Source organism: Sus scrofa, chromosome 14 (genome assembly GCF_054392235.1).
Source record: "Sus scrofa isolate SSC_HxYL_T2T_F1_AM1 chromosome 14, Sscrofa_HxYL_maternal_Yorkshire_Landrace_v2.0, whole genome shotgun sequence".
Taxonomy (NCBI): Eukaryota; Metazoa; Chordata; class Mammalia; order Artiodactyla; family Suidae; genus Sus; species Sus scrofa.
This window is the reverse complement of record NC_139396.1, coordinates 131059491-131083285: the sequence shown is the minus strand read 5'-3', so window position 1 is coordinate 131083285 and position 23795 is coordinate 131059491. Positions and strand designations below refer to the sequence as shown.

The window sequence follows — 23795 nt, the reverse complement described above, 5'->3', positions numbered from 1 at the left end:
TGAAGGTCCCTTGTCCAGAGGAGCCACAATCTGTTTAACTGCCCGCCCCCCCGACCCTGCTGCTTGGCATCTCTGTGCTTCCACCCTTGTGCTATTCCACCCTCGCACTACCAGGACCATCCTGGTAGATAGCTCTCTGTACGGTCGTTCCCCTGAGAATAACTTCCTAGACGTGCAAGGATGTGACTAAGTTGGGGACGTTGCTGCCAAGAGGCAGTAGGACATAATGGTCAGGAGGGCAGGTTCTGGAGGCAGCGGCTTGGATTCCAGTCCTGGGACCCCCCTCTTCCCGGCTGGGGGACCTTGGGCCAGGGACGTCGTCACTTGGTCCTTCGTTTCTTCATCTCTAAAATGGGCTGATAGTGGCACACTCATCAGAGAGATGCTTCGAGGATCCAGTGCGTTCATCCCTCTCATGCGGTGCCTGCACACTCGCTGATACTGTCACCTGCTTCCTAGCACCCTTAGCACCTCTGAGCATGGGGTCCTTACTACACCCAATCAGAAGGAAGGAAGGCATCCAGAGGGCACTTACTAATATTTATGGAATAAACCAGTGAGTCTGTGGAGGGTGGTGGGAGGGAAGGCGCTCAGGTTCTGGGCCAGCCTGTCCCGGGTATAGACCCTGAGTTGCTGCTGACTGGCCTCCCGACATGAGCAAGCTCTTTAACTTCTCCAGAGCTCAGGAGGATAGAAATTCCTTCCTTCTTTCCTTCAATGGATCTATTTGGAGGGCTGCTGTGTGCCAGGCCCAGCTCTTGGCGCTGGACTCCTTTGGTGACAAAGAAGAAAAGGACACAAAAATCTATGTCCCCAGAGTGCTCGAATCCTAGCCCCCCCACTTACTGCATGTTCAGATTATGTTCAATACAGTGTCCAGACCGTAGCATGTGTTTAAGAAGTGGTGTGGCTGCCACTCTTCTTCTCTCCTGTGCCCAAGTCCACCTCAGATCTGAGGTGGAGAAATGGACCCAAGACCTATTCCGACCTCAAAAGAGGTCCAAGGGGCTTTGCCCATGATGGGAAGGGATGCAGCCAAGAGGTGACTTCCTGTGCATGAGGTGCTGGCAGTGAGGGGCTTCTGTTCAGGGTGATGCCCTGGCTGCCAGAGGCCCTGAGGAAGCCCATTCCCTCATTGATGTGGCTCCGCGCCTTTCTCCGCAGGCCAGGAGGAGGGGGGCTGCCTGCCCCGGCCGCAGTGCCCCCAGGAGTGCGCCTGCCTGGACACGGTGGTTCGGTGCAGCAACAAGCACCTCCAGGCCCTGCCCAAGGGCATCCCCAAGAACGTCACAGAGCTGTGAGTAACACCCGTCTGGTGGCCAAGAGTAGAGAGTAGCCAACTGGGAGCTTGGAGTTGGGGTTTTGCAGGAGACACTGGTTCCAAGGAGCTTTGAGCTTCTCTGTGACCCTCCTGCCCCACCCCTACAGTCACCTGCAGGCAGGGGGCCCCCACAGCAAGTGCTTCATCCCTTTAAACTCGGCTCTGCCTTCAAAATAAGAAATTACATGACTTTTCCCACTTCACATTATCTCATGAGCATTCCCCTCATGAGAACTCTCAGAAAAGCCATTTTCTTGGCTGTATAATATTCCACCACAGGAATCTATTTTGATCTATATATCAAATACCCCTTTGTTGGATTTTTTTTTCTTTTATCCTTTTATGGCCTCACCTGCAGTGGCCTATGGAAGTTTCCGGGCTAGGGGGTTGAAGCGGAGCCACAGCTGCTGCCTATGCCCCAGCCACAGCAACATTGGATCTGAGTTACATCTGTGACCAATGCTGCAGCTTGCAGCAATGCTGGATCCTTAACCCACTGAGCGAGGCCAGGGATTGAACCCCCTCCTCAGAGAGACAGCATCCGGTTCTTAACCAGCTGAAGCACTGCGGGAACTCCCCTTTGCTGGATATTTAAGCTTCCAATTTTTCACTCTCATAAATAGTGCTGAGGTGACATCTGCTATTCAGAGAGCGTTGCCTTGTTGGGACTCTTGCTGCTTTTTTGCCTGATGACCATCTGGAAAAGCTGTTTTCTCTGCACTCTTACCAGCCGTGTGCAGAAAGAGGCTTCATGCTCCTCTTCGCCTCCATCCCCTGTTGACACTGAGTGTGTAGTGCTAAATCTTTGTGGACTTGGATCTTTTGTCAAGGCCCTTGCAGGGGTGTGGATGTAAATGTGTGTGACAGACAGAGATGGAGAGCCAGGCTTCTCCAACAGCCCCTCCAAAGCAAAGGCCTTGGTCAGGTGCCCTACTCTTCCTACCCTGGGATTGGTCCCTTGAGGCCGCAGAGCCGAGCTTTCCTTTTCCCTGTGAGGTTTTCACTTGCATTTCTGTCATTACCAGCAAAGCTGGTATTTCTTTCTTTCTTTCTTTTTTTTTCTTTTTTTTTTTTCGGTCTTCTTATCTTTTCTAGGGCTGTACTCACAGCATATGGAGTTTCCCAGGCCAGGCTACAGCTGTCAGCCTACACCACAGCCACAGCAACTCGGGATCGGAGCTGTGTCTGCTCTGGCTCACAGCAACTCCAGATCCTTAACCCACTGAGTGAGACCAGGAATCAAACCCGCAACCCCATGGTTCCTAGTCGGATTCATTAACCACTGAGCCATGACAGGACCTCCAAGGCTGGTGTTTCTTTCACAGGCACACCAACCACTGCAGACCTTGTCCTGTGACTCGCCTGCTGTGTCCCCCACCCAGTTTTCTGTAAACCTCACGTTTCCCATTCTCTCCTTAGTGAGAAAATTATTCTGGGAATGATGGGGCAGGCAGGACAGCCTGGCTCCCAGGACTGAGGATGCTGACGTTCAGAGACTTTAAGCCTCAGTTTCCCCCATGGAACGTGGGGTGTGTTGACCAGGGTGGCTGAGAGGATCAGAGGAGATGGGTGGGGAGTCACTCTGTAGGATGCAAGTGATGGGTCGGGGCAGTGAGGCGCTGATTCGCGCTCTCTGGACCTTTGGGGGGTGGGCGAGGCGTCCTTAGGGCTGCTGCTGGGGTGGAGGCGGTGCTGTGCAGGCAGCCCAGCTGCGGCTGTGGCTCCTGGTATTCGGGTCAGCTTAGCAAGGATGGCTGGTGATGGTGGGGGATTCACGGTGTCCTGAATCCCAAGCTCTACCCTGTGGATGCAGGGCATCCTGAGAAGCTTGAGCAGGTGTTTTGGTGGGCTGGGCTTTCAGGACAGTGACTGGGCGGCCACGTGGGTGGTGAGGACCAGTGGGGAGGCCAAGGTGAGGAGAACGGAAGGAGTTGGCCGCAGGAGCTCAGGCATGGGGGCTGGAGTGCAGCTGGGGCCGGGGTTGGGGGGGCGGGATGTGAGAGGGGAGCAGAAGCCAGTGATGAGAGACCACCGGGCAGAAAAAGCCAGTGGGCAGTCTTGGGACTGACTACAGAGGGAGTTGGAGATTCATACCAGGGTCCCGAGCCTGGATGATCAGGAATGCGGAGTGTGGTGCTGATGGAGTCAGGGGAACCCCGCGTGGCTGTGAAAACACCCCAAAACACCGAGCTCAGGTTTGGGAACGTTTGGGTCTAGGAACAGCCTCAGGCACCTTGCCAGCAGGTAGCGAGGGGGCCCTGGGTGCTGCTGGGGGCCTGGCAGGTGGGCGTTCATGTGCCGATCAGATCCGTTTGCCCAGGAAGATTGCAGAGCAGAGAGGGAAGGGCGGGGGGTCCAGGATTGAGCCCTTGGTGGTGCCCAGAGACAGGGAGGACTCTGAGAAGGGAGGGGGCCGGTGAGGTGAGGTGGAAAGGAAGCCTTGAGAGGCTTCTTGTCTCAGTAGCTCTTACTACCCAAATGGCCTGAGGAATTCCCATATTTTCCCTCCCATTAGCAGTGCAGGGCTGATGGGGTAGTACACGTAGGAGAAGAAATGAGTGAGAAGGCCCTGGCTGCCTGCACTGATTGCTGTATTCTCTTCTCCAGCTACTTGGATGGGAATCAGTTCACGCTGGTTCCGGGCCAGCTGTCCACCTTCAAGTACCTGCAGCTTGTGTGAGTATCCAGGCCGCTTGAAGATCCAGGCCTATTTCAGAGGACAGAGTGGCCATTGGCATCTAGCCGTTGTGGCTCCAGCTTTCCTGAAATTCCTTGCAGACCGTTCTTCTGGCCCATCCAATTTTTGTTTGTTTTATTTTGATTTTATTGAAGTATAGTTGAGGTATAATATTATGTAAGTTACAGGTGTACAATATCGTGATTCACAATGTTTGAAGGTTATCGTCCATGTACAGCTATTATAAAACATTGGCTGTGTTCCCTGTGTGGTGCTGATCCTTTTTAAAATGTCACCCCAGCCCTTTGGGAACATCTGTGTATAGAACTGTTTTGCCACCTAGTGGCCATTCTTGGGAATTGGATGATTCCAGGCTTTCTAAGGTTGGACTCCATCGGCTTTCTGCCCACGCCATCTCTCCAAGCCATCTCTCCAAGCCTCCCTCTAGGCTGATGATTATTATTAGTGTGGGTTAGCCTTGCAAAGGAAGGAGCCAGAGCAGAAGTAGAGAGTGGTAGAAAACTTCTTGATTCAACCTTGACCTCCAAACAAAATATGAAATATGGCAGCCTCAAATGCACATCTGTAACTTTTTCTCGATGGCTAACATCTGTTAGATGTGATATCTCCACTTCTGACCATTCTATTTCATGAAAATATACAAAGTAAGCCTCAGAATAAGTTCAGCTCCTCTTAGCCTTCCAGCTTAACACCTTACCTCAATTGTTTTTATTTACGCATTGTCCGGATTTCACCAAAAATAGTCTGAGAACATTTCATCTTAGACTGCCTTGAAGCATTGCTATTCAAAGTGTGGTCTGTGAATCAATGGCAGCCTGAGAACTGATCGTAATGAATCTGCAATTAGATAAGGAACTCACACCAGAATTTTTTATCAACATATTATGTCTCCCTTCACTGGGAAAGTATTGCTCTGAAAAATGTTAGCTAAACTAAGTTGTGTGTTTAGTGTCATGGGTGATTGCATTTTGACACAAGTCCCTGGTTTGGGGACATTGAGTTTGAGGACTGGCTACTTTGAGTAGCACTGGCTTACAGACTTTTGAAACTTCAGTTTCTCTGTCTTTGCTAATGACCAAGCCAATGTGTTTTGGCTGACTGTTCCAATGATAAGTGTGAGGGGAGGTGGTAGAGTGACTTTTGGCTGGTGCCAAAGAGAGAGACACTCTTTTTCGGTTTCATTTGAGGCAGCTGCTCCAGTGGTGCATATATGTTTGAGGAGAAAGAGAGGGAAAGGGAACTAGTCAGGGCAGTTTGTACTATGAAGCTGCCTTTCAGGGCTGAAATACCAGCACCTCCTCATCATGGGAAAGGACTGCAAAGTATACTCAGTGTTCAGTGACATACTTAAATGTGTCTCCAGGAACAATGGAATGATTTTGGATGAGATTAATTAGAGGAACACTTGCTAAAAAGAAGTGAAGGCAGGGCATATGCTTTCATTTTATGAATATTTGCTGAGTTAAGAACTGCCTGAAGTGAGCAGATCTGAAGGCCCCTAAGTCGTGGGCCCTCCCCTCAAATGTCACAGTCTACGGCTCTTGCAAGGAAGAAAAAAAGGAGCACCTAAGTCATGTGGGGTGACAAGTGTTCCAACAGAGGTAAATGCACTTCAGGGCTATGGCTCAAAAAAAGGAGTGATGGGCTCAGGGTGGGGGCTGGGAGAGGTCAGAGTTCACCAGGTACAGAGGGAACAGGATATCCAGGTGCAAGAGAATTTCCAGAAGAGTAGCAAATATATGCAAGGCATGCCTAAAGGGTGGGTGAAAAAGAAGCATTTGCCAGGAGATGGAGAAGGTGCAGCCAGAGAGGTGGTGGTGGGGGGTGCGGGACGGGAAGGCAGGGCCTGCGGAGAAAGTTTTGAGAAAAGGGCAGCCCTTTGGGCCAATGCTGCAAGGTCCCTCTGAGGGCACATTGCAGTGACCTGGGACTTGGGGGCCCACAGGCTGGGGTTTGACTCTGGCTATACCTCCTCCCAGCTGTGGGACCTAGGGTGGGTCACTTCATCACTCTGAGAACCTGCACCTTCTTTTGTAAAATGGCTTTACTATCTCCCTCATGGGATTATAGGGAGGGTGAGTGAATAAACCACGTAAAGTGCTAGCAAGAGAGAAAGGAGAGGTAGCCCCCTAGTTCTGGCACTTGGGAGGCAGCCAATGCCCAGTGTGTCAATGGGGAATGGGGGCGGGAACCAGGCTGTATTTGCATGGGGTCAGGAATGAGGAAATGGTGACGGGAAACCCTGAGGACATAGAGGGTGTTCAGGGAGCACAGCAGAGGGTTGGAGCTAATTGTGAACCCAGTACCCCTCTCCACCTCCTCCCCACATCCCCGACTCCCCCCTAGAGCGCCAATCAGAGCCACTTGCCTGCCTGGCTGGGGAATGGCCGTGGCTAGAGTGGCGGAGGGGAGGACTCCCTTTTCTTTCTAAACAGTGATGCTTTTGTCTTTTCCAGGGACCTGAGTAACAACAAGATCAGCTCCTTAAGCAATTCCTCCTTCACCAACATGAGCCAGCTGACCACTCTGTGAGTCCCATGGGGGGACGGGAGGGACGGGTGCCCTGGCCACTGAGACTTTCCTCAAGCCTCCCTCACCCACTGGGGAGGATGTCAGGGCCTGCCAGCCAAAAAAGGCTTTTAAGAAGTTCCTTTCATGGCTCGGCGGTTAACGAACCCGACTAGGATCTATGAGGATGCAGGTTCGATCCCTGGCCTCGCTCAGTGGGTTAAGGATCCGGTGTTGCCGTGAGCTGTGGTGTAGGTCGCAGATGAGGCTCAGATCTGGCGTTGCTGTGGCCGAGGTGTAGGCAGGCAGCCTCAGCTCTGATTGGACCCCTAGCCTGGGAATCTCCATATGCTGCAGGTGCAGGCCTTAAAAAAAAAAAAAAAAGGCTTTTAAGAAACATTTTTTACTGTGAAATACAACATATATATGGAAAAGTGCAGAAAGCGTAAATGTCCAATTTAACAAATAATCGTAAAGCTAGCACATGAGTAAATACTTAAGGAAAAAGATAACAGCTAGCACCCCAAAAGTCCCCTCATCCCTTCCTGATGATTCTTCGTCTCTGCCCCCTCTCCTGCTCCCGAGGCCATCCCTGCCCTGACCCTGACAGGTGCTCACCTCTTTGGGCTTCGTGGTGCCATCTGCAAATGCATTTCTACACAATGTTTCATTTTGCCCATTTTTGACCCTTCTATAAATTGACTCATACGGGATATAGTCTTTTATGGCTAGCTGTTCTAAATTTACTATTATGTTTGTGGGAAGCAGTGAAGCTTCTTTTCACTGCTATTTAGTATTCCTTTGTAGGAATATGTGTACTTTTTTAATCTGTTCTACTATCGATGGATATTAGGGTTGTTTCCAGTTTGGACTATTGTGAACAGTGACTCCCTGAACACTTTTGTGCTCACATCCCAGGATATTTTAATGCTTGCTTTAATTATAGCCCAAACAAGTGATTAGAAAGTATTAACAAGCATTGCTTATATTTGCCTGGAGCTTAAGAATGTATTTTGTTCTGCTTCTCAATATCTCACTTTACAGATGATGTGCCAAGAACTTGAGAACTTTCCCCCAGGTTTCTCTGTGGGCAAATAGTAGAGCCAGAACCCCACCCCCCCACCCCCAAAGACAGGATTCTGATCCAGTCAGGTCCCCAGGAGCAGAAAGTGGGCCTGAGGCCACGAAGTGCTGCCCTCATCCGCCCTGGGTCTACTAGTCAACTGGCTTCCATGTCAAAGTCTTCTTGAACTTGTGACCTGGAAGAAAAATCTACAGCCTAAAAGTTGGGAGTTAGGAGTCTCATGGCTCAGTAGGTTAAGGATGTGGCATTGTGACTGCTGTGGCTCTGGTTGTAGCTGTGGCTTGGGTTCCATCCCTGGCCCAGGATTTCCCATATGCTGCGGGTGTGGCCAAAAAAAAAGAGTTGTGAGTTGTTTTATTTGGGGAGCCGCCTGAGGACTGTAGCCTGGGAGACAGCATCCCAGACAGCTCTGAGGAACCCCTCCCAGGAGGTAAGGGAGAGCTGTGATATTAGGAGTTTTTGTTGGGAAAAAAAAAAAAACCTCGGAGTTCCTGTTATGGTGTAGCAGAAATGAATCTGACTAGGAACCATGAGGTTGCAAGTTCGATCCCTGGCCCCGCTCAGTGGGTTAAGGATCCGGTGTTGCTGTGAGCTGTGGTGTAGGTCGCAGACGTGGCTCAGATCCCACGTTGCTGTGGCTCTGGTGTAGGCCGGCAGCTGTAGCTCTGGTTGGACCCCTAACCTTGGAACCTCCATATGACGTGGGTGCGGCCCTGAAAAAAGACAAAAAAAAAAAAAAAAGAAAAGAAAAGAAAAGAAAAAAAAAAAGAACCCAAAAACTCCCCATGTCAAACATCAAACGATTACTGGAATCACCAAAAACAGACCTCTCAAGATAATGATTTTAGTGCTTTCCTGTGTATGGAAAGATGCAAGAGTCTGGCGTCGTTTGAAATGGTTCCTTAGATGAACATCTTAAATATCTAAAGGCCAGTACCTTCAAAGCACAGAATGTTCCCTATCTTTTTCCATCCCGAATTCCCCTCAGGGCGCATGGTCAGTAATGGCTTGATCCTTGCAGAACTGGAATAGCAGGCCAGACTTTTTCCTTTACAAGCCTCTGTGTGAGCGGCCACGGTCTAGGGCAGTGATTCTCCAACGGGGGCCATCCTGCCCTCTGGGGAATATTTGGCAATGTTTGAAACTTTTTGGGGTGTTGGCAGCTGGAGGAGGGCAAGGGGGGGGCTACTGGCATCTCGTGGACAGAGGCCAAGGATGCGGCTCAACATCCCACAACTCACAGGACCGAGCCCCCCCCCAGAAGGAGTTGTCAAGGGGGCAGAGGCTAAGAAGTCCTGGGTCCGGTGAGCCTGGCAGCTCTAATGGGGAAACAGCCCTTTCTTGTGATTAAAAAAAAAAAAAAAAGTCTCATTTCTCTTGTTTTTATTGAAAACATAGGTTTAGTGAGGTATAATTAATATATAATAAGCTGCATATACGTAAAATGTGTAATTTGCTACATTTCCATATGTGTTCATGCCCACGGAACCATCGCCACCCTTGAGATAGTGATTGCCTTGGAGTTCCCGGCATGGCGCTGGGGGTTAAGAATCCGACTGCAGTGGCTCAGGGCACTGTGGAGGCATGGGTTCAGTCCCCAGCCTGGCACAGTGGGTTAAAGGATCTGGTGGATTCAGTCTGTGGCCTGGGAACTTCCATATGCCACAGTGTGGCCATAAAAAAGACAAAATAAAGATAGTGACAGCCTCCATCACACTAGATGTGGGGGACCCCTCCCTAATCCTCCCCGCTCCCTCTCTTCCTGCAGGATCCTCAGCTACAACGCCCTGCAATGCATTCCTCCTCTGGCCTTCCAGGGCCTCCGCTCCCTGCGCCTGCTGTGAGTCTTCCCATCTTCACCCCTCCAGGGAAATCTGCCCCACCAAGGGTCCTCCTCCCCAACCTGGGGGGCAGAAATGTCCCCATGTCTGGGACCCAGCAAGGTTAACTGTGTCCAAAGTGGGAGGCCAGGCTCGCTCAAGCTCCTAACCCAGGCCAAGAATGAATGGGGAACCATCCGAGAAACGGGAGCTGCTGTCTGACCAACGTTGCTTGCAGTGTGTGTGGCAGGGCCGTTCTGGGGGCATCCAAGAAAGGGTAGCCCCTTATCTGCACGCGGGTCTCCTGTCAAATGGTGACCTGTTGACCCTTCTTGAAGAATTCCTGCTGTGAGGTTTGGCCTGTGCTCACAGCCCTCTGCTCTGCCTGTTGTATCACCTTGGGAATAACCCTGCACCGAGTCCTCTGGCAGCCCGCCTGGGGCAATTGGGTGTTCTTCACCTCCAGCCTAGGACTCACCTCGTAACTTCCTTACCAAGGAGAAGATGCCCCCTTAGGCTCCTAGCCAAGTTAGAGGGGGCACACGCTGCACACCTGCACGCATCTGTGTGTCCTGTGAACAGAAATGGTGTGTGAGTCCTTCCCGGCGGCACCAGCAGGGTCCTCCAGAAGGGCTGAGGGGCAGGGTGGTCTGTGATAATTAGGGACCCCCTCTCCATTGCCTGTGGTGCGCAGGGCAGGGTCTCTGGGCTGGGGACCCTCTCCCTCGCACACACCCCTCTTAGCAGAGTGCTGCTTCCATTGGTTTCTGAGTCTCTGTCTTAGGACGAGGCCCCGACAGCTTCTTCTCGCTTCAGGTCCCTGCACGGCAATGACATCTCCACCCTCCAAGAGGGCATCTTCGCTGACGTGACCTCCTTGTCTCACCTGTAAGTAACTCTGGCCCAATTCTCAGTGCCTCTGTGGGTTTAAACAGAACTTGGATTCCCAGAAAGACCTCCTCCTCCTGACACTGTTTGTTGCTTTTACCCTGAAACTAGCTTGTGAACTTCAAATGCTCCGCATCTCAGACCCTCACACATTGGGTGCATTGTTGCAGTGCATTAGTCGCAACAATGGAATTTGAGAACAATTCTTTACGAGCAGTAATACAAGTCATACTGACCATGTATTGACTGTCAAGCACTGCACCTGCATCTGCTAATTTCATCCCCACAGCACTCCTGCAGCATAGCTCCTGTGATTCCCATTATCCCCACAGCACTCCTGCAGCATAGCTCCTGTGATTCCCATTTTACACAGGAGGAAACAGGCCCAGAAAATGTGACTGAAGTCTTTGGTCTCAAAAGCCTGTGCTCTGAAGCACGATGCCAGTGTCATGTCTCTGACTTCACACAGTGGGGGATAAAGCTCTGAAAATTTACTACCCGTGAGAAGTACAGTTGGTATAATTGGATGTAGAATTGCTTCCCAAACCGTTTTGGTGGCAGCGCCAAGAGAATTCCTAAAAAGCAGTGCATTCTACCCCTCCAAAGACTAAATGTAGAATTCCCATATGACCCAGAAATTCTACTGCTAAGTATATCCTGCAGAAAGCAGGGACTCTAATAGATACTTGTACCCCCATGTTCATCGCAGCATTATTGACACAATAGCTATAAAGCAGAAACAACCCAAGTGTCCATTGACAGATGAATGGATAAACAAAGTATGGTACAGCGAGATATTATTCAGCCATAAAAAGGAAGGACGTTCGATGGATACTACACCACAGATGAACCTTTAAAACACGCTACATGAAAAAACCCAGACCTAAAAAGTACAAATGTCATGTGATTCCTCAGATATGAGGTACCCAGAATATTTAAATTTGTAGCTACAGAAAAAATGGTGGTTGCCAGGTGCTGGGAGCAGGAGGAAAGGGGGGTTTTTGTTTAATAAGTACGGAGCCTCTGTTTAGGGTGATAAAAAGAGTTTGGGGGAGTTCCCCTTGTGGTGCAGTGAAAATAAATCCGATTAGTAACCATGAGGTTACAGGTTAGATCCCTGGCCTCGCTCAGTGGGTTAAGGATCCTGTGTTGCCGTGAGCTGTGGTGTAGGTTGCAGACACATCTCGGATCTGGCATTGCTGTGGCTGTGGTGTAGGCCGGCAGCTGTAGCTCTAATTCGACCCCTAGCCTGGGAACCTCCATATGCTGTGGGAGCAGCCCTAGAAAAGGCAAAAAGACGAAAAAAAAAAGTTTTGGAATGGATAGCGGTGATGGTTGTATAACATTGTGAATGTAATTGATGCCGCTGAGTTGTACACTTAAAATGGTCAAAATGGAAAATTCTATGTTGTATATATTTATCACAATTTTTAAAAAATGAAGAAATATAAAAGCAGTGAGCCGAGGCAGGGCCATCCGAATTCTGGAGGTAGGGCCAGGCACATTCTCTCGTAGCCACAGGCCAAGATCATGTTCAGGCCAGACGGACAGCAGCTGGGTCCCTGCATCTCACCATGTCCCTCTGTTCTCTGCCCCACAGCCAAGTGCCTGGGACCTGGGTGGGCAGGCGACGCCCAGATCACAGAGCCTTTTGGGGTCCCCAGCTTCTCTACTTGAAGTTTACTCACTCAACACCCTCACTGGATTTTCTCAGCTCTAAGACTCATCTTTTCCACATTTCAGTTTCCGTAATCAGAATATATCTTACAGATGATCTGTATGTACTTAATACAGCAATATTTCTCCACTCCTCCCACAGAATGCTAAATTTATAGTCTTATTAGCGTCTAATCTAATCTTAGATTTGAGGAAATAAAATAGTAGTAAGTGCCACTCATTGAGAGTTTGCTCAGGACAAATACTTTACTGCCTGTGGTGTCTCATTCACTCCATGGTCAAAATGAGAAGTAACTTTTGTGCTATGCATCAGCTTCACAAATAAGACTCCCTTGAGCTCAAGGGACTGCCTTGAGCCCACCCTGAAGATTCCAGGTCTGTGCTGGACTCAGTGGTCAGAGTGCAGTGATTGATTAGTGATGTCTGCCACGGGAGTGGAAGGGGTAGGATCTCTGTCCTAGGTGGCAGGATTTATTATTTCCATTTTACAGTTCCAGGTTCCGAAGTTAGGCAGATTCCCTAAGTCATAAAACTAGGAAATGACAGAGACAGGATTTGAACTTAGGTGTGTCTGATTCCAAAACTCTTTACTGCCTCAATAAATGTGTCCTGCGTAACCGCAGTGAGTCAAGGCTGAAGAATTTACTAACGTAGCTCTTATGCCTTCTGTGACCCCTGGGATATTAGAAAACAAATTGAAAGACAGCAGTTTGGGGAACTGCTAACTCTGGCTAAGTCTGAGGACCCTGAGAGAGGAGGTGCCATTTATGTGGCCACAGGAAAGGCACTAGGAGTTTGCCATTTGCAGAAGACGGGGAAGGATGTTTCAGGAATAGGGAATAGCATGTGCAAAGGCGTGGAGGCAAGAAAGTGAATGCCATCTTCAGAGAAGCTTTGCTGTCCAACATAGGATAGAGGGGATGTGGTTAGGTGAGGGGTGTGGGTTGAGAAGAGAGGCATCTGGAAAGGGCATTGGAATTCTGTTGTGAAGAGCCTTTTGTGCCACACTAAGGAGTTTGGGCTTTTTCCTGCAGATAGAAGGGCATCATGGAAGAATTAAGTTGTGAAAAGCCCTGGAAAGTAATGGTGACATGTGGAGGCTGGATGGGACAGAATGAGGTGGGGGGCACCTGGCTGGAGATGGTGGCTGTGGTCGAAGGCCAGGCAGGGCCATTGTTGTTCGTTGTTCTTAATGACTCCCATTCACAGGGGCTTGTTTCTATCTGTGTTCAGTAATTTTTGGTGGTGAGCTCATTGTTTGCTAATGTCAGGAATTCTGGGGACCAAAATTGGAGGTGCTTCTCTCCAGAGAGCTTTTGTGCTTGTTTTTGCTGGGGTCAGGTCTGCTGCTGCTCTGGGCCAAACACTGCTCCTTTGCTTACCCCTGGGCTGTGCCAACTCTCCTCCTTGCCAGGCAAGGCCTTTTCAAGAGTCTGGTCCACCTTTCCCTCTTTGGCTCTGCCCTTTGTGTATCTCTTATGCTTTGGGCTTTTACCTTTTCTCCTTCCCCATGAAGCCTGAGTGATACCCAAGGACAGTCTGATCTTGTCCCTCGCTCCAAATCTAGAGGCTTTGCTTTTCAAACGGGAAGTGAACAAACAACATATATTTTGTATGAACAAGAACCCAAAGCTGCAAAAACAGATTTTGAGCCCATACGTATCTATACAATCAGACTTTCTTTAGGAAAACAGTACCATCAAGTCAGAAGCCAGATCTAATTTGTAAGGAAAAAAAAAAAAAAAAAAAAGGGTAGAGCAGTTCCCGGCGTGGCTCAGCAGAAACGAATCTGACTAGAATCAATGAGGACGCAGGTTCGATCCCTGGCCTTGCTCAGCGGGTTAAGGATCTGGTGTTGCCATGAGCTGTGGTGTAAGTCACACACGTGGCTCAGATCTGGCATTGCTGTGGCTGTGGTGTAGGCCGGCAGCTACATCTGTGATTCAACCCAGAGCTTGGGAACCTTCATATGCCGCAGGTGCAGCCCTGAAAAAAGAAAAAAAAAAAAAAGAGTCGAGATCAGATAAGCAGTAATTGCAAAACAGGGCATCAGCATTACTGATTAGATGTACTTGTTAATTACATCTAAACCCCATTTCTCTATAAAGCAGCAGCTATATGAAAGAAATCTTCCAATATTCTGAAGCAACCTCGTGAATAAATTCTGCTCTTTATACCAAGGATTTCAAGTGGAACTAGGCAGCAGCCTGGGGAAACGTGTGTTTTTGTATTCAGCTGTGTGCCCAGGTAGTACTGATAGAATATATGTGTGTGTGCACACACGCAGCCACTTTTTCCTCTGCGTGAAGAGCTGCAACTATTCCATAAGGATTCCTTGAGTACTTACAGGGAATCGAGGCATGGGAAAAGGATATGATAGACTCATCGCATTCACTCTGGGCTTCACAAAGATCCACCTGCAGTCGAAGGGAAGGAGGCACCCATGGCTCTGTAACAAGTCAGGGTTGCCCAGAAGTTAGTGTGCAGTGTTCCTGGCTCCCAGAAGTGCCCTCTGTTCCTCCTGTGACCCTGGCCTGGGCCTCTCCTCTTCACTGGCCTCTCTTCTTCACTTTGCCTGTCATCTTCACAAGCAGGATGGGTGGGCGGGCTGAGGGTGTGTGTGTGGGTGTGAGGTCCACCGTACTGAAACCCCTTTAACTTTAGACTAGGAATCAGGACTAGACTAAGTCTTTGCTCTGCCATCAATTTGCAGTGGGATCTCAGGATGGTTCATTCATCTCTTTAGGTTCTTTCCTCGCCTGTACAAAGATTATTTTGAAGGTCCGCTGTAGTTCTAATACCGTAATGGCTATGAGCGCTCACCCACTGCCCTGGGCTTCAGTACCCTGCACACCTCTCTGCTGCTGTTTGCTTGATATTTACGTTATAGTTAGCTCATCTTTCATCCACTTGTCTATCTGTCCATCTGTCCATCCACCCATTCATCCATCCATCAGCAAATATTTCCTATGTGCCAGGTCCTGTGCCAGGGTTCCCCAGTGTCATTCTTTTTTATTTTTTTGGTCTCTTAGGGTCGCACCCATAGCATATGGAGGTTCCCAGGCCAGGGGTGGAATTGGAACTGTAGCCGCCAGTCTGTGCCACAGTCACAGCAACACCAGATCTGAGCCTCATCTGTGACCTACATCACAGCTCACGGCAATGCCGGATCCTAAATCCACTGAGTGAGGCCAGGGATCTAACCTGCCTCCCCACGGACACGTCAGATTCATTTCCACTGAGCCATGACGGGAACTTCCCCCAGTGTCATCCTTCATGTCTATAATCTGGCATTTTATTGCCTCTGATCTGCTGCCTGTTGGAAAATTGGATTTCTGAAGTCATTAAGAACTCAGTGAGGAGTTCCTGTTGTGGCTTAGTGGATTAAGAAGATGACTAGTATCCATGAGGATGTAGGTTTGATCCCTGGCCTCCATCAGTGGATTAAGGATCTGGCAGTCACAGGCTGGAGCATAGGTCGGCAGCTGCAGCTCTGATTCAACCTCTAGCCTGGGAACCTCCATATGCTGCAGGTGGGGCCCTAAAAACAAAAAGAAAGGAAAAGGAAAAAAAGGAAAGGAAAGAGAAGAAAAGAAAGAAAGAGAAGTAAAGAAAAGAAAAAAAGAACTTGGCGTGAAAAGTAAATATGGAGTGATTAGGTCAATCACGGTGTGCCTATATGACAGAACAGCAAGTAGTGAATTAGAATAGTTATGATACCATAATTTATTATTTGATGAAAATGGAGAATAAAGACGATGGTATACTCTGATTTCAGGGATATACAGATAGGAACACAGGAACCTGAAGGGAATAAATAAAAATTAAGTTAGTTACATTTATGGGATGATGGATGATTCTTTTCTTTTTGATGTTCTTTTGCCTTCGTCCTGAGGACTGTGCATTTCTCCTGCTTTCAGGCAGGGGCTCATTCATGCTGGTGTCGGGCGGTGGGGGATTTATGATTCCTGCTCTCAAGAAGCTTCAGTTCAGCAGGAGACAGTGATGTACCCAAATCAATTGCCTGAGGAGGATGGGCAGAGAAGGACTAGCTCAGGCCAAGGAGATTTTAATGTTTCAGTTTCTGCTAAACTCTATAGCTGGCACCTCTGAAACAGCCACTCAAGCTCTATTTCTGTCCTGGTTACATTAATAGGAGAAGCCCAGCCGGGCCTTGGCACGAACAGACCTAATATCTCCCGTTTCAGCTGTTTCCAAGTTATAGCCAAAGATCCACAACACAGGCTTATTTATAGTTTTGTTGGGTATGACCTTGACTCCATCGTCCTTTTGGATCGACCAGCAGCCTGGCTGCTGTCCCCTCCACTGCGTCTTGGCAGGGCCCTCGGCTCTCCACTCCCCACTGAGTTCACAGCAGTACTTGTTGGAGCAAGTGGGCCCCAGCTGAAAATGAACCTCCTGTGCTAAAGAAGTAGTCACAGAAACCCGGCTTTGGATAAATTCAAGCTTGAAATATTGAATTCAGTTGTGGCTCACCACCTGCGCTGAATAGCAACAAGCATGTGCTGGTCGAGCCAGAACACGTAGTTCCGAATAGCTTTGTATGTTACTTTGGTAGCTTTTACTATTCTTTTTCCTTTTTTTTTTTTTTTTTTTTTTTTTTTTTGCTTTATAGGGCCTCACCCGAAGGATGTTCCCAGACTAGGGGTCGAATCAGAGCTGCAGCTGCAGCCACAGCAACACCAGATTTGAGTCCTGTCTGCAACCTACAGCACAGCTCACGGCAATGCCAGATCTTTAACCCACAGATCAAGGCCAGGGATCGAACCCACATCCTCATGATTACTGGTCGGGTTCATTACCGCTGAGCCACAGTGGAAACTCCCTATTATTCTTTACTATTATTTTTATATTAAGAGTCAGAAAGGGACACTTACATTTGTGGTGAACTGTGTTGCCATTTATGGGGGAAGTTTATGTAGGAATTTGGTATTGTGACATCGTAAGCTGTGTCCAGGGCCTCCACATTCACAAGGGCATCAGATTTAGACTTTTTGGCATTTTCTCCAAACGAGCTATAGGACTGAGAGAAGAAACCCTTCGCACGAAACTCTCCATTCATGGCTCATTAGCAGGCCACACTCGTGCAGTGTACAAAAAATACTTTAAAACTGGAGTTCCCTTGTGGCCCAGAGGGTTAAGGAACTGGTCGCTGCTGTGGCATGGGTTCAATCCCTGGTCTGGGAATTTCTACATGCTTGGGTGAGGCCCCCCCCAAAGTACTTTAAATTCTGTATTTATCTTTGGAATAACATAATTACATTACCTGGTACTTTTCACATTAAAAATATTAGCCTAATGAATGTAGATATTTTAAATGTAGCACCGTTTTTGTATCCCTATTTTTTTTTAAAGTCTGTGGGGTTTTTTGGTTTTTTTGTTGTTGTCTTTTTCCAGGGCCGCACTTGTGGCATGTGGAGGTTCCCAGGCTTGGGGTCAAATTGGAGCTGTAGCCGCCGGCCTACACCAGAGCCACAGCAACTTGGGATCAGAGCCGCATATGTGACCTACACCACAGTCACGGCAACACCTGATCCTTCACCCACTGAGCGAGGCCAGGGATCAAACCCGAAACCTCATGGTTCCTAGTCGGATTCGTTACCACTGAGCCACGACGGCAACTCCATGAACTGGCTTCCTTTCCCCAGTTGTATTATTCCCTTGGTACCCATTTCAGGTTATATGTGCTTGTCTTTCTCTCCCCTCCAGATTGCAGGCTCTTTCTCAGATCATAAAGTGAGCCCCAGAGATGTTAAGTGAGCCACTCAAGGTCACCGGGGCAGTGAGCAGCTGCACGGGGCCGGAGTCCAAGATTGTTGGGCCTGCTTTAGAAGTTGTGCTATTGGGGGAATTCTGGCTCAGAGTCATTGCTGCTTTCATCAGACCGAACAATCTCAGGGGGAACCACTTTCTCTGTGCTGCCCAGACACAGGCAGAAAACAGCAGCGCGTCCATTTGGGACTTAATAAATGTGCCCCTGCTCGTGAATATTAGTACATCTTTTTGTTTTCACAATGATATTGGTATAAATGGACTTCCTGATTTTTCTTTTCTTTTTTTTAATTTTTTTAATTAAAAAATTTTTTTTGTCTTTTTGCCTTTTCTAGGGCCACTCCTGCAGCATTGGAGGTTCCCAGGCTAGGAGTCAAATCGGAGCTGTAGTCGCCGGCCTGTGCCACAGCCACAGCAACATGGGATCTGAGCCGCGTCTGTGACCTACCCCATAGCTCACGGCAACACCAGATCCTTAACCCACTGAGCAAGGCCAGGGACCGAACCCACAACCTCATGGTTCTGAGTCAGATTCGTTAACCACTGTGCCACGACGGGAACTCCGAGGCTCTGATTTTTCTATTTGTTAGCTTAAAGACCTCTGGCCCCTTCATTCGCCCCAATCCATGTCTCCTGTTCACCCTAAATCTCTCGCTGTGGCTTAGTGAGAAGATTATGAGCTTGCCCACCTGATGGGTCAAAGTGGAAGAGGCTGGCCGCGCACAGTGTCGGGCTGGGGAGCAGGCTTGGCCTCGCACTGCGGGCGAGTGTAAGTGGAGGCAACCTTTTTTGGAGGGCAGCTGTTAGCATTTTACATGCACTTCCTCTGTGACTTGAATCTGCTAGAGAAATGCTCACTCCTCGCAAAGAGGCATGGACAGCAGTGTTCCCTGCCTTTGGAAATAACCAGAATGTCTGGCAGCAAAAGCTAGGAGGCATCCATTCCTTGGGATGCTATGAAGCAGTTTGATATCTGGGTGGATCCGTAGAGATGACCTGGAAAGGTCTCCAAGACATGCTAGTTAGTTACAAGAAGCCGACGGCTCAGTAACAATGTAGAGTGGACGGATATGATTTCTTCCTCACAAAGATCCATGTGTGTAAATATGGGAAAGGACTGGAGGGCTACTCGCCTGAGTGTGGTGACCATGTGCCCCTGGGTCCTGTGGTTGGCAGGGATCGAGGTGTAGACTGGTAATGTGGATATAGGGTAGTTTACTTAACCACCCCCCATGGGTGAACACTGGAGGTCTCCAGTCTTTCTATCACAAACAAGGCTGCGGTCAATATCATTGCACAGATGCCTTTACACGCTTGTGCAGGCACATCTGTGAGATAAACACCCAGGAACAGAATTGCTGGGTCAAAAGGCAACTGCATTGCTGACCAGATACATATCACAACCCCAACCACCCCCCCTCCGCCCCCGGGACTGACACCATCTTGCATTCCCATCAGTAACATAGGAATCTGCCTTTAAAAAAAAAAAATCAAAGTGAAACTCACAGAATATAAAACTAACCTTTTTTTTTTTTTTTTTTTTTTTTTTTTTGGTCTTTTTGCCTTTTGCCTTTTCTAGGGCCGCTCCTGAGGCATATGGAGGTTCCCAGGTTAGGGGTCTAATTGGAGCCATAGCTGCGGGCCTAACACCACAGCCACAGCAACGTGGGATCCGAGCCGCATCTATGACCTACACCACAGCTCATGGCAACACCAGATCATTAACCCACTGAGCAAGGCCAGGGATCGAACCTGAAACCTTATGGTTCCTAGCTGGATTCATTAACCACTGCGCCACAAATGGAACTCCCCAAACTAACCATTTTTTAATGCGTACAATTCAGTGGCATTTAGACATTCACAATGTTGTGTGAGGTGGAGACTGTGCAGTGTGTGAAAGCAGTTTACAGTGAGAATGCATTCATGTGCTTCTTATTTAATTAAAAGTGAAAAGAGGAGTTTCCATTGTGGCTCAGCCATAACGAAGCCAACTAGTATCCATGAAGATGCAAGTTCGATCCCTGGCCTCGTTCAGTGGGTTAAGGATCCGGCGCTGCATGAGCTGTGGTGTATGTAGGTCGCAGATGATGTTCCGATCTGATGTTGCTGTGGCTGTGGTGTAGGCCAGCGGCTGCAGCTCCATTTCAACCTGGGAACTTCCATATGCTGCGGGTGCTGCCCTAAAAAGACAAAAAAAAAAAAAAGAAAGAAAGATTAAAGAGTATCAGCTTCCGCCCCAGATAGCTCTGGATCTGGGGCTGCCTTTCTTTGATTGTGTGACCCCAGGAAAATTCCCGATTCCACGTGAGGCTCAGTTCCCATGTCTCTGAGTTGAAGAAGAGCAAACAGAGGCTGTTTTCTCTGGGCTGATGCGGGGATTAGATGCTCTAACATGGGAGAAACAGCTCGTTCATCCCAGCCCTAAATGTTGATTCCTTTCTCCCCTGTGCACTCTGGAGGCCATGCATGCAGAGGCTCTGGCCTCACAGCACGGAGTTCAAATCTCACCTCCCCACTCTCTCTCTGTGTATCTTGGGCAAGCCTCCACCCTTTGAACCTCAGTTGCAACTCATAAAAGGGGGATGAGTAGGATGTGGCGAGGGCTAGGCGAGGTAACAGATGGGAAGGGCTTAAACAGTGCTGGCTACACAGTAAATGCTCACGTCATGAGGCATGTTAGGATTGTGCCAGCTTCTGGAGTAATGGCTGGCTCCCTGGGGGCCCAGTGAGTGAAGCACCCCATGAAGCTATGATGCCTACGTCTCTCTGCTCTCTGACCCAGGGCCATTGGTGCCAACCCCCTGTACTGTGACTGCCACCTCCGCTGGTTGTCAGGCTGGGTGAAGACAGGCTACAAGGAGCCAGGTATTGCCCGCTGCGCTGGGCCCCCGGACATGGAGGGCAAGCTTCTTCTCACCACGCCTGCCAAGAAGTTCGAATGCCAAGGTGAGCCCAGGAGCATGAGATGGGATGTGGGTACCGGGTGGCTTCCCCCACCCCACCTTCTGCTTCCCCCACCAACCCTGGCAGGGCCTTCTAGACACTCCCGTGTCCCTGCAGTGACCACCTGCGTGGAGGACAGGTGACATTGCCGCTTGTTAGCATGACTCCCCTCTCCTCCTGACATACAATGAACAACAACAAAAAAGCCAGGCGGAAAATCTCAGGCTGTAAGAGCTCTATTCCCTCCCAGGGGTTATGTAAGGAAAATAAAAATAGCAGCAGTGTTTCTGGAAGCTCCAAGCCTCTCAGCAGTGCAAGCACTCAGGCCTCCCTTTGGTAGGAATTGTGCTCAGCAATTAGCTTAAATCCCTGAGCCACCAGACCCAGCTGCCACTCTCCTGACATTTGCAGAAATCCAGGGCCTGAGTGTGATTGGAGGCGCCTCACCCTGGGCATCTGTAAATACTCATTCAGGGATTGATTGACTGATTGACTGACGGCCCAAGCTCTGGGAGCCCTGCCGAGCAGAGGGAGACGGCCGAGTGGCTGCCCTGGCCCAGCTTTGTGTGCAGGGGGACAGCTGTGGGAGGGCTCCAGAGGCTGTGGGTCATGGCTCCTGCCCTTTGCAAGCTCACAGGCCGTCAGCGGAAGTGAAATTGACAGCCATGGGTTAATGAGGAGGCCCCGGCCACCCTGTGTGCAGGATGCTGTCACAGAAGTAACAGTTCCAAGGGGCCCGATTTGTGGCTTGGCTGTTGGGAGCAGGCCAATTTATGTTGAAACTTTTGCTCAGTGTTTATTTAACCGGGTGGGATTGGTACTGGATTGTGTGTGTGTGTGTGTGTGTGTGTGTGTGTGTGTGTGTGTGTGTGTGTGTGTGTTTTAAAACACTTTGTTGGAATATGACATGCATAACAGAAAAGTACAGGGAATTCCCTGGTGGCTCAGAGAGTTCAGGATCCAGTGCTGTCACTTCAGTCGCTCGAGTTCAACCCCTGGCCTGGGAACTTCCTCCTGTTACAGGTGTGGCCAAAAAAAAAAAAGAAAGAAAGAAAAAAGTACTCAGCTCGTTAGTGAATGGTGGAATGGCTCGCTGAATTTTCACAAATTGAACCCACCCAGATAACCAGCCCCCAGATCAAGAAACAGAGCCCCCCACCTGTACCCCAAGAGTGCCTTCCTGCTCCCCTCCAGTAATTACTAGAAAGTCTTCTCTTTCTTGTCCTACTCATGCCTTTTTAGTGGAACTGATATTTCTCTACTTCTAGAAGGAGTGCTAAGTGGAACCCCAAGTGAATTGGCTGTCTTACTTTTTTACTCTTACAAGGTCCCAAGTCTCCTCATTGCGGCACCCCAGGCAGCCTCCACCTCCGGGTTCAGGGAAGGGCCACCTGTGAGTCCTGGAGGGGCTGGAGAAGGTCATGCCTGTAGCCATGCCTGTAGCCTTTCTCGTCCAGCCTTGGAGAGATACAAGGTCAAAACCATGGACCTTCTCCTCCTAAGTGTGACTCCTCTCAGAATCTCTTGGCTGGGTTGGCTGCCTTTGCTGTCCTGACCAGTGGGTGACAGGGCTGGGGGTGATTGCTTCTGAAGAGTGTGAGGGATAGAGAGAAGGTCAGCCAACTTTATTTTTATTTTATTTTATCTTTTTTTTTTTTTTTTTTTTTTTTGGTCTTTTTGCCTTTTCTAGGGCCGCTCCTGCAGCATATGGAGGTTCCCCTAATCAGAGCTGTTGCTGCTGGCCTATGCCAGAGCCACAGCAACACGGGATCCTAGCCACATCTGTGACCCACACCCTAGCTCACGGCAACACCGGATCCTTAACCCACTGAGCAAGGCCAGGGATTGAACCCGCAACCTTGTGGTTCTTAGTCGGATTCATTTCCACTGTGCCATGATGGGAACTCCTCAGCCAACTTTATTAATAGTGACCATGATGCTCTCACTCCGATGGCCCTGCCCTGACCATTGTGTGGTGACTCCTTAGTGTCCAGCACCCACCTGTAAAGCACTTTGGGGGGATGATCTTGTTTAGTCCTTACAGCCCCCTGAGGCAGGGGCTGTTCTTAACCTCATTTTACAGCGGAGGGTCCAGAGGCTGCAGAGGTGGACCGTGAAAGGAGGGTGAGCACAACACAGAGGAAATACAGGGAGGGGTAACTGTCTCCTTGGGGAGAGGGCTTCCACCGCCCTCCCCTGCAGCGCAGGGAATCCGGGGCTGGGGGCTCTGTGCCCAGCCCGATCCTCCTCCTGTTCCCGGAACTAATGCCCTCCCCTTGCCTCAGGCCCCCCGACCCTGGCTGTCCAGGCCAAGTGTGATCCCTGCTTGTCCAGCCCGTGTCAGAACCAGGGCACCTGCCGTAACGACCCCCTTGAGGTGTACAGGTGTGCCTGCCCCAGCGGCTATAAGGTGAGTGGAGGCTGAGGTAGGAGGTGGGGGGCTGCTCGAGGGCTCGGGAGGACAGGGATGAGCTGTCTTGTTGGCCACTCAGCCCACAGGGCCCAGGGCAGTGCCTGGCTCAGAGCAGGAGCCCAAGTGAATGCTCCATCAATGACCTAACATGTGGATGATGGACCGGCAGGCCGAGCTGCTGAGGGAGCTGGCTGTCCCCGTTGGCTCACTAACCCCTCCGTCTCCCTGGGGTCCCTGTCACCGATTTTCTCCCCAGGGCCGAGACTGCGAGGTATCCCTGGACAGCTGTTCCAGTAGCCCCTGTGGAAACGGTGGGACCTGCCACTCACAGCAGGGCGAGGATGCTGGCTTCACGTGAGTTGTGGGGAGGGAGCAGGGAGAGGCTGAACCCTGGTGGGTGAGGTGCTGATGGGGTTGGGCACCCAAGCCTTGGAGCCCTCCTCCTCCAAATGGGGTGATCCAGGACTCTTGTGATCTGGGAGATGGGGGAGCGGCTCAAGGGGAGCAGGCACTCCCTCCAAATTATAGCCAGAGGCCTCTCCCTGTGGCACAGGGAGATTAGGGACTGTCCGGGTCACACAGCAGGCAGGGGTGGGACCGGGGGGGCTTGGAGCTCCTGCTCTTGCCGATGCCAGGAGGTTTTTTTGTTT

General features: G+C 49.8%; 1 protein-coding gene across 9 annotated transcripts in view; it reads left to right on the top strand.

Moving 5' to 3' along the window:
* Positions 1–23795, top strand: part of SLIT1 (slit guidance ligand 1) — a 179365-nt gene that overhangs the window by 137273 nt on the left and 18297 nt on the right. For all 9 annotated transcript variants that reach the window (XR_014826653.1, XR_014826652.1, XR_014826656.1 and 6 more), the window contains exons 21-28: positions 1165–1297; positions 3929–3997; positions 6476–6547; positions 9380–9451; positions 10248–10319; positions 20572–20735; positions 23018–23142; positions 23402–23499. Coding sequence is in view for 2 of the 9 variants with exons in the window: in XM_084994951.1 (XP_084851077.1) it covers positions 1165–1297; positions 3929–3997; positions 6476–6547; positions 9380–9451; positions 10248–10319; positions 20572–20735; positions 23018–23142; positions 23402–23499 (805 nt within the window). In the remaining 7 variants the exon portion in view is untranslated. The remainder of the gene's footprint in view (positions 1–1164; positions 1298–3928; positions 3998–6475; positions 6548–9379; positions 9452–10247; positions 10320–20571; positions 20736–23017; positions 23143–23401; positions 23500–23795) is intronic.